Source organism: Ipomoea nil, unplaced genomic scaffold (assembly GCF_001879475.1).
Source record: "Ipomoea nil cultivar Tokyo-kokei standard unplaced genomic scaffold, Asagao_1.1 scaffold2662, whole genome shotgun sequence".
NCBI lineage: Eukaryota > Viridiplantae > Streptophyta > Magnoliopsida > Solanales > Convolvulaceae > Ipomoea > Ipomoea nil.
In genome coordinates, this window is record NW_017619090.1 from 520,958 (window position 1) to 532,134 (window position 11,177).

An 11,177-nucleotide genomic window follows, 5' to 3' on the forward strand; every position below is an offset into this window, starting at 1 on the left:
GATCGATCACCAATTTCTGGAGAGCGGGAGCATTCTGGAAAAAGTACATCGCGATTTCATCGTCGCTAGGGCGCCCAAAATACCCGCGAATCTCCACAACCTTGAGCGACTTGAGAAGAAACGCCTCGCCCTTGAGCATCCTTCTATTGGTCTTCAACGGACACAGCCATATCAACTGCACAGCAGCATCCGAGTAAGGAAAACTGATCAAGTTATGTAACGGATTGCAGAAAAGGTGAGCTTAGACTACATACATTTATCACATAAAAGATCAGGGACAATAAACATAGTATGTACTTAAACGAATCCATTCCACAAAGATGTTAATAAATGTCAATTTAATGAATACAATGATTCGAGAATATATATAATGTATGTTCTTCCCTAAGAAGTAACTACAGTTAGTTACCCTGTGCAAATGCTTCTTATTCTCACGGGCTCTATGGAATATATAAGCAAAAAGACCGAGTTCTTAACAAGGCACATTCAACTTATTCCAGATGTTAAATTTGCAAATCCAAAGATGAGTAGGCTATACTTGGAAACAACCAATGTGACAGAAAAATTTTTCTTTCACATTAAATTTAAACCGAAGGATTAGATACACTATTATAACTTGTTATATATGTAGTTGAAACACGCACCTGGAGCACAAATCTTTCCAAACGAGGACAGTGTTGCAGCAATGATGTGAACTGAAGAAGAGATTCATCATTAAATGCTCCAATTTTCAGCACTAACTCCTTGAGTTTGGGCAGTTTGGGAATACTTGAGAAATTAACGTTTGCCTGCATGGAAAAGAAAAACAAAAACAAAACAAAAAAGACGAGTTAACAAAACACCCCAAAAGAAAATGGTTCCAACAAAGAAAAATCGCCTACTAACCTGTGGACAATAGATAACTAAAGTTAGAAGCTCCAGCTGATTAAAGCAACAGGCAAGCTGTCCAAAGACATTGTTCTCGATTCCAGAACGGCCCATACCCACGGAGACCACTTCAAGTTTTGGGACATTTTTGAAGATAAAAGTAACCGCAGGACCCAAATAACAGAACGAAGAAAGAGTTGTGTCTTGGAGCTCTATAGTTTTTAAGCCCGAGCAGAAGAGAATCTCCAAGGAGTTCAGCTTGAGAGCCGGGCCAACGACCTTCACATTTACCAAGCTCCTCGAGCACTGCAATGACAAAAACTCGAGAAGCGGACAGTGTAGAAGGAAAGACTCCAGCACTTGATCACACACGTTAACGCACCTCAAAGAAAGGACTGTTAGAAACCTCAAGCCGGTATTGGACTGCCTACTAGTGAAAAGCTTAGACGGGAATGTATAGTTACACATGGCTTCACGAATATTGGCATCATATCCCAACAAATCCAGCTCGAGCCTCTTTACATTCTTCGAAAGCGCAACTTTTACCCAATTATCAATGGCAGATTTCGAACCCTTGTCCAGATCGAAGCTAATCTTGAATGCATCAAGGGCAGGGCCGTTATGCTGCCTAATAACTCGATTCACCCAATTAATGTACTTGTTTCTTTCAGTGTTCAGGGATCTTGAATATATATCTCTTCCACCCAATGTAGTTTTGCCGTTAAAGTCTAACCCAATAATGGACTTCCACTGGTTCCTCCACCGCCTTGATAAGATGGCAGTGGCAGCAGCCTCCTTCAATGGCAGGCGAGACAGTACAGAAATAAGAATTTCATCCGGTAATCTACTCATAAAATCACCGGCATTCAACACTTCCTATACCACAAAAGTTTAAGCAAGAACATGAACACGGGTGAGAATTCTGAACTACGGGTCATCATTACTAAAGCTAAAACATAAATCAGACATAAACGCTTAAGCTGTCAACAATTCTGCGTAGATACAAAGGAAACACATAAAATGGAAAACAATTCTCGACTGATATTTGAGCCCAAAAACAAACAAATCACATTGAAGCAATGCAAAACACCCACACAAACCTATCATTCTTCAGTTCAAATTTAAATTACTCCTAAAACACACTTAAATTAAATCTGCGAATGACAAGCACAAGCAAGAATTAATACAAAAATAATAATTGAATTTATAACTCTTTCTATCATAAAAACAAAAACTTGGCATTGCTAACCGTGCGAAGATCACAAACTCGAGCCCTTTTCCTCATTGACTAACGCAATCACCAACAGCCGCAAGCTGCAGACAGAAAATCAAGAAAACCTTACAATGTAGATACACTCAAACATACATACACAGGAGATATAAACACACAGAGAGCGAGAGGCAACATAGATACACTCTAACATACATAAACAGGAGATATAAACACACATTTCCTCATTGAAATGCGAGATTACTAACCCCAATCACCAATCACAACCAGCCACAACATGCAAACATAAAATCCAAAAAACCTTAAAATCGGAGCAACCACAGCCAATTTGAGTTGCCTTCTTGGTTGACCCAATCAACTAGGTTGGTTTAGCTCAGATATTTCCATAGGTAGGGTTACAAGACAGAGTTTACTTTGTTCCCTCGGGTAGTGGTCCCGGATTTCCTCGACACTAAAAAACCAAAAATCCTTAAAATCGCTAACCTCTACAACGTAGATACACTCAAACATACATGCACAGGAGGTATAAACGCACAGAGACAACCGAGATACAGTCGAACATACGTACACAACGAGTATAAACTATAAACACACAGAGACAGAGAATATCAACAGACAAACACAACCACACATACATACTTCGTTGGGTGAACATGTAGAGAAACCTTTATGAATTGCCGAATTTCTAAACAAAATAAAAGGGTTAAGAAATGATCGGCATTGAAGAAAAACAATGGGAGGAGAGGGACAAGAAGAAGAAGTAGAAGTAGAAGAAGAAAAAGAAGAAGAAGGAGAATTACCTTCGATCGATTAAGGAGAAGAGATTCGTAGTCGTAAATCGTAATTTCGGGCCCGCGCTCCGTTGTGTTATATAACGTGGAAATTCGGTGGCAAGGATAATATATTAACAATATTCTCAGAATAGTAAATTTTCATTTTGGTTGCCAAAATAAGAAATTATTTCGGAAGATAAATTTGAGAATGTTGGGACAACCCCAGTCAATTTTTTTCTTTTTTGGGGTAAACTACGTGATGAGGCACATGAGCTGGTCCAAAGGAAATTAAAGGGCAAATTATACCGTAGGTCGCGGTCCACAATATATTGTGGTCTGTATCAAATATGCATTGTAGTTTCATTTCAACACAATCACAGTATCATTTTGATATAACTATAATTTCGCTGGACAATATATACTCAAATAAGTAAAATTTTTATTCCGTTTCATTTTGTATACATTGCAGTTTCATTTTAACACAACCTAACTACAGTTTTATTTCAATTCAATTGCAGTTTCATTTGATAATATAACAAAAATAATACGTGAGACAGTGTCAGTTTAGATACACTATAGTGTCTGTCAGGTTGGACCATGATCCACAGTATAATTGCTGAAATCAGAGAGAACTCATTTGTCACTTGAGCTATTTTGTTGGGTATTTGGGTTAACTCCTAGTCAAATTGGTTAGACACATAGCTTAGTAATAATAAGACTTTCCGTGAGAATTGTCTATTGGTATTCTTGATTTGACAGGTTAGTTTACCTCCTTGAGCACACTTTCTGATAACGACTACACCTATCAAAGATTTCGAGAATGATAATAATATTTTGAAGTTAAATATTGTATTTTTATTATCATTTGACTTTGTGGTAATTAGTATTTATTATTTAAGTATTTATTACTCCTGCAATAACTAAGGAGCACACTTTCTGATAACGACTACACCTATCAAAGATTTCGAGAATGATAATAATATTTTGAAGTTAAGATATTGTTTTTTTTTTATTATCATTTGACTTTGTGGTAATTAGTATTTATTATTTAAGTATTTATTACTCCTATAATAACAATAGTTATTGCGTGGACTATGGTCCACACAACTGTGTGGATTACGGTCCAAAACGACGTCGTTTCACGTAATTTTTTTAATGCGACTCACTGTGACGTACATTTTTATAACTTATAATGTGTATTATCTTGTCGCAGAAGTTTCATTATTCTAACACATAATGTATATTATTCTAACACATAAAGTACATTACCTCAACTCATAATGTACATTATTCCAACTCATAAACGTTAACAACGTCGCTTTGGACCGTAGTCCACACAATAATTTGCCCGGTAATAATTTGTGGGCTCACATTTCTGAAAATAACACAGATTAATAATAGTGTGATTAATTAAAAATATACCATTATAAATATATATTTGTGTTTTCTTAATTTTCGTTTCCCAAAGCCATGAATCAAACTCTTGACCTTTAGTTAAGGATGGATGTGTTTCTTCCACTCAACCACACCCCCAAATTTTTTTGAATATAAATATAAATATACCATTTCTCTTTTTTGGGTGCAAACCACGAAATGACGCACAGGAGCTGGGCCAAAAAAAATTAGAGGACAAATTATACTGTGGAGCGCGGTCTACAATGTATTGTGATCTGCATCAAATATGCACAACAGTTTCATTTCAACACAACTACAGTATCATTTTGATATAACTACAATTTCGCTGGATAATATACACTCAAATAAGTGAAATTGTTATTCAGTTTTATTTTGTATACACTGCAGTTTCATTTCAATTCAATCGCAGTTTCATTTGATAATATAATAAAAATAATACGTGAGACAATGTTAGTTTAGATACACTATAGTGTCTGCCGATTTGGACCATGGTCCACAGCATAATTGTTGAAATCATAGAGAACTCATTTGCCACTTGAACTACCCTGTTGGGTACTTAATTGGGTTAACTCCTAGTCAAATTGGTTAGATAATTAGCTTAGTGACAATAAGACTTTCTGTGAGAACTGTCTATTGGTATTCTTAATTTGACAGATTAGTTTACTTCCTTGAGCACACTTAGCTTTCTGGTAACGACTACAAGCTATCAAAGATTTCGAGAATGATAATAACATTTTGAAGTTAAGATATTGTATTTTTGTTATCAATTGACTTTGTGGTAATTGGTATTTATTATTTAAGTATTTATTACTCTTGTAATAACAATAGTTATTACATGGACCATGGTACACGCAACTGTGTGGATCACGGTTCAAAAATGATGTCGTTTCACGTAATTTATTTTTGTTAACGCGACTCTCTGCAATGTATATTTTTATAACTCATAATGTATATTATTTTAAAGCATAATGTACATTATTTTAACTCATAAAATACATTATCTTACCGCATAAGTTTCATTATTCTAACACATAATGTGTATTATTCTAACACATAAAATACATTATTCTAACTCATAATGTATATTATTCTAACTCATAAATTTTAACGACGTCGCTTTTGACTGTGGTCCACACAATAATTTACACAGTAATAATTTGTGGGCTGACATTTCTGAAAATAACACATAGATTAATAATACTGTGATTATTTAAAAATATACTATTACAAATATATATTTGTGTTTTCCTAGGTTTCGTTTCCTATACTTTTTGAATTCATGGCACGTTTGGTTCAATAGGCCTGGAATAGAATAACATTCCCAGTAATAGACATATTCCTTTGTTTGGTAAAAATATCTATTCTTAGGAACATTATTCCTGAGAATGACCTATTCTCCTTGCAAGGGGAATAGAGATTTCTAGGGGCCCCCTTGGTATTAGGCTATTCCTGAGTTCTCAGGAATAGCCTAAAGTTGCTTTTTCCTATTTTACCCCCAATTAAATTTATTTCCTATTTCACCACCACAAACGCCACCACTGTCGCCGCCACACTAGCACCGCCACCAGCACCATCGCCCCACCACCACCACCACCAAACATGATGTTTTAAGTTTTAACAAAGACAAGCACGGTTATGGCAAATAAATTGTCAACAGATGAAAAGAGCTTGAAAGTGGACTCGCACTGGGAAAATGATAATTCTTGATTACTTTGTCAAGCAATCTTTCCCGGATTCTGAAAATCTTAATGAATGTTAATGAATGAGTTCATATAATGAATAGTTAAAGTGTTAAACCGGAAGTCAGACAAATTAGACATACTATGCATCAAGCAGAACTGTTAGGCAGAATGGGGGTACTATGGAAATTCACATATATTAAGCCATACTACAAGAAAAAAGCACATAGACAACGGTTTTTCACCGTTGTTGTAGGGGTAAAATTTCTGTTGTTGAAGTCGGTGTTGTTGTACGTCCCGCGCATAGACAACGGTTTTTAACCGTTGTCTTTTCTAGAAACAACAACGGTTTTTTAACCGTTGTCTATTAAGTGTTGTTGAAACCGGTGTTGTTGTAAGTCCCGCACATAGACAACGGTTTAAACATTTGTCTTTTCTAGAAACAACAACGGTTTTTTAACCGTTGTCTATTTAGTGTTGTTGAAACCGGTGTTGTTGTAAGTCCAGCGCATAGACAACGGTTTTAAATCGTTGTCTTTTCTAGAAACAACAATGGTTTTTTAACCGTTGTCTATTAAGTGTTGTTGAAATCGGTGTTGTTAAAAGTCACGCACATAGACAACGGTTTTAAACCGTTGTCGTTTCTTTAATATATAAGAATTGGTGTGGCTTGGTGGGTTGAGGCTTGCATGTTATGTTAGAGGTCTCAAGTTCAACCTTTGTTGTTAATATTTTAACTAATTTTATAAAACCGTTGTTTTTGTAGTGTTCTTAAAAACAACAACGGTTATAATAGGATAAATATTAAGTGTCATGCTTTAATATATAAGAGTTGGTATGGCTAATTGGGTTGACCTTTGTGTATTATGTTGGAGGTCTTAGGTTCAACTCTTTTTGGTGAGCCTCCACGGTAGTAATTTAATGAATTGACATTGAAATTTTTGTGAATAATTTTACGTTTAAATATGAACGAAAATAGAACTATTAAATTAACTTTTGAATTGTATTATTTCTTTGTTAAATTTTTATGCATTATATTTGGACAAAAAAATTAGTTATATTTTTATTTTTGTTCTAGATCTTCTAAACATCTCATCTCGTAACAAAAATATTGAAGATCCAAATTATAGGTAAAAGATAAGTTGTAACACTTTAGTGTGGCTTGGTGGGTTTAACTTTGTTTGTTATGTTAGAGGTCATGGGTTCTATCTTTTTTGGTGGCATCTTTAACCTATATTTTATACAATCATTGTCTTGGTTCTCAGAGACAACACAGAAAGTTGTTGCGCAGCTTGGTGGGTTTAGCTTAGTTTGTTATGTTAGCAGTTTTGAGTTTTATTCTTCCCTAGAGGCATCCTTAACCTATTTTATAAAATTGTTGTCTTGATTTTCACAGAAAACACAGAAGCAACCCAGTTATATACCAGATATTGCACTTTAGTATAAAAGAGTTTGTGTTGCTTAGTTGGTTAAACCTTAATTGCTATGTTTGAGGTCATAGGTTTGGCTCTTGTTGTTAACATCCTTGTTTATATTTTATACAACTATTGTCTTTTATAAAATAATGATGCGCAAAGACAACGGTTTTTTATAACTGTTGTCTTTGTAGTGTTGTGTATTTAAATACGCTTAAAGACAACATACCAAAGACAACGGTTAAATAAAACCGTTGTCTTAAACAAATAAAGACCGTGCAAAGACAACGGTTTTAAAAAAGCGTTGTCTTTGTAGTGTTGTGTATTCTAGTGCGCTTAAAGACAACACACCAACGACAACGGTTAAATAAAATCGTTGTCTTTTTAAAAAAAAAAAAAAAAAAAAAAAAAAAAAAAAAAAAAAAAAGAGCGCACAAAGACAACAGTTTTAAAGAACCGTTGTCTTTCTAGTGTTGTGTATTCTAGTGCACTTAAACACAACACACCAACGACAACGGTTAAAAAAATCGTTGTCTTTAAAAAAAAAAAAAAACGCACATAGACAACGGTTTTAAAATAATAATAAAATAATTTCATTAATCATAATTTAAATTAATAGATTTATAATTAAAAAAACTAACATTTAGAAATTTAAAAATTAGTTTTTAAATTTTGTATGATTAATATAATGCGTACGTATATGTATGTATGCATTTTTAAAAAGTTATAACTATTTATTAACATATTTTTTTAATTTTATAATTTCATTTTCTTAATTGTATTTCTTTTTTTATTCATTACTCCGTATAATTTAATGAAATTGACAAAAATATTTTCACAGTAAAAATATTATATTTCTCAATTTTATTAATTATATTTATTATAATTACTGAATGTTGTGGAAATTAACATAAAAATTTCATTAATTATATTAATTATAATATTTTTTCTCTTTCAATATTGAAATATATTATCATAAAATTACCTTAATAATTAATGAAATGGCCTCAATTTTAAAAGATATTACCATAAAATTACCATAATAATTACACTGTAAAATGTGAAGAGAATTACAATAAATAATTATTAGGCAATAATATTAATAATTAATTATTAAGGCAAGTATAATTTATTTTGTAATAATATTATTATAAATTATGTGTATATATATATATATATATATATATATATATATATATATATATATATATATATATATATATAGGACAATTATTTTTGTAAATACTTAATATTTCCACGGAAAAGAGAATGATAATTTATTTTGCCCTAATAAATAATAATATTATATACCTTAAGTATAAAATAAGTATATTAGGCAATTATTTTAGTAAATACTTAATATTTTGGTACATTAAATTTCACCATTTAGTACATAGAATTAATTCTTTAATTATAATAGTATTATAGCTTAGTTAATATGTGTATGTATATACACACACACACACACACACACACACACACACACACACACACACACACATACACACATTCACACACACACACATACACACACACACACTTCTAATTCTATATTTGATAAGCATAATTTGTGTATGTATATACTTTAGGAAAATATTCATTATTAAAAATGGAATATAATTTAAAAAGTTAATTATTAATTAGATTGCCTAATACAATTGTCTCACTAATTGATTCCATGCTGCTATAATTCATACATTTAAAGATTTTTTAAAGTTAAATACATATTAACTGCCTTAATTTAATTATTAGTCACATCTATATTACTAAAATCATTTCTTTTAATTTTTATAAATAAGATAAAATATTATTAAATCAAAATAATTAAAAATAATTTGTTCAGAGTACAAAAGATTTTATAATTGACTTAATAATTAACTATTAATTTTTATTGCCTAAGACAAATTGTCAATTATTAAATATTATTTATGGTAATTATTGTATATCATGTAATACTAAAGTTGTTAGGTAGATTTTTTATAACTAAGGTATAATATTATTAAATTAAAATTATTCAAAATATATAGATCCACATTAAGAAAACCTTATTAATTTCGGATATTAAAACTATATATTTAAAGTCATATATTTAGATTAAAATTGAAGTTATAAATAATTAAGTTTCAATAACTTTATTTATTCCCTAAGTTATATATGGTTAATAATGAATATTTTTCTATATTAGATTATGCTTATATATGGTTTACCCGTATTAGCCATCACTATATTAGATTAATATATAATTCTTTTAATATAATCTAAAAACATAATAAGCTTCAATCCAAGTTATACCCCTGATTTATGTCCATTTTTTCCGTTAATTTTTTGTGTACTTTGTGCTATAAAAGTTGTACTCCATAATTTTTTGGACAAAAATATCCCTGCCGTTATAACTTCTGTTATCTTTCCATATTATTATTAGCATGTACATGCATACACAATAATTTTTCTTACATTCTTCAATGGTAAGTTTGAATTCATTTAGGTTTTAATTAAAATGTTACCATAGTTATATTTAGTAATTTATCATTTCTATAATTCTTACCTCAATAATATTAATATGAATTATACAATTATATATATATATATATATATATATATATATATATATATATATATATATATATAGACACAAACACACTATTATTTTTAAAAAATTAATATAACAAAGATTTTAATATTTAATTTTAATATTGGGCATATATTTTCTGCGCATCGCGCATATAAAATACTAGTATATTAATAAATCTAAACATATGGTTAATATTTATTCAATATTATTACGAAAGTATTATAATTATAAATTTTATTATATTTTAAATAGCTTAGCATATCGAAGCAAACATGGTAAGTCAATAACATTATTTCACATCATAAAAGTGATTTTAATCAAGGGAAGTCAGCTAAAGAATAAAATCAAAATAATACTCTGTTAGGAATATATTGTATAAGTTTTGATGAGCCAAAATGTATTTTTGTAGTCTCCAATTTTATTTTATTTGAGTCAGTTCTGATTCACAAAGTATGGTGTACCATTGCCATGAAGCCTACGTGAACACCTTATTGATGGAAGAATAAATGTAAGAGGGATCATAGCTTAACACATTTATGAAGCATTAGAGTTATTAGAGGTTGAGATGGACGAGAAGGAAGAAGACTTGTTGAAGCACACTTGATACTTGATGGTTTATGGTTCGGTTCTTGTTAAGAGCTTTTTTGTCTAGAAAGGCTTAGACAAGCTATGGTTATACATGAAGTGATATCAAGCTATGGTGATAGGTGCTATCATGAAGTGTTAGACGGGAAGTGATATCAAGCCAAAGTTTTTTTTAGACGGGTGATGACGTTACTATATGATATGTTTCTAGACGGGTTATGGAAGAGAAGAGATAAAGGAATTAAAGTCATGATATGTATTAGAGGGTTAACTAGCTGAGTTGGAAGGTTCAACTCTCACTTGAAGCAATTTTAATGTTAGACAAGATGATGCTTAGACATGATACAAGTTAGACGGGTTAAAGTTTTAAGACATGATACACAAAGCTTTAGACGGGATATGACATCATCATCAGACGGATATGACATCATCATTAGACATGCTACAACTTTAGACATGATGTCTTTTTGGGAACCTGCATTTTTCCAAAGGAAGACGAAGGAGTCGAAGAAAGCTGATTCACGAAGGAAATCTTTTTAATACTCAAGCAAGAATCAGCAGATAAATTATTTGATCAACTTGGCATATCAGATCAATAATTCAAAAAAAATTCAAGCCTGAGATTAATTCAAATTTGGA

At 31.3% G+C, this 11,177-nt stretch overlaps 1 protein-coding gene across 1 annotated transcript; it reads right to left on the reverse strand.

Annotated features, from left to right (window-relative positions):
• Positions 1-880: 880 nt before the first annotated feature.
• Positions 881-2,915, reverse strand: LOC109154884 (putative FBD-associated F-box protein At1g61330). The gene is made up of 3 exons (XM_019302622.1): positions 2,899-2,915; positions 984-1,743; positions 881-885 (listed from the first exon to the last, which is right to left on the reverse strand). The coding sequence occupies exons 2-3, from the start codon at positions 1,717-1,719 to the stop codon at positions 881-883; spliced, it is 741 nt and encodes a 246-aa protein (XP_019158167.1). The 5' UTR covers positions 1,720-1,743; positions 2,899-2,915.
• Between the last annotated feature and the right edge of the window lie 8,262 nt (positions 2,916-11,177).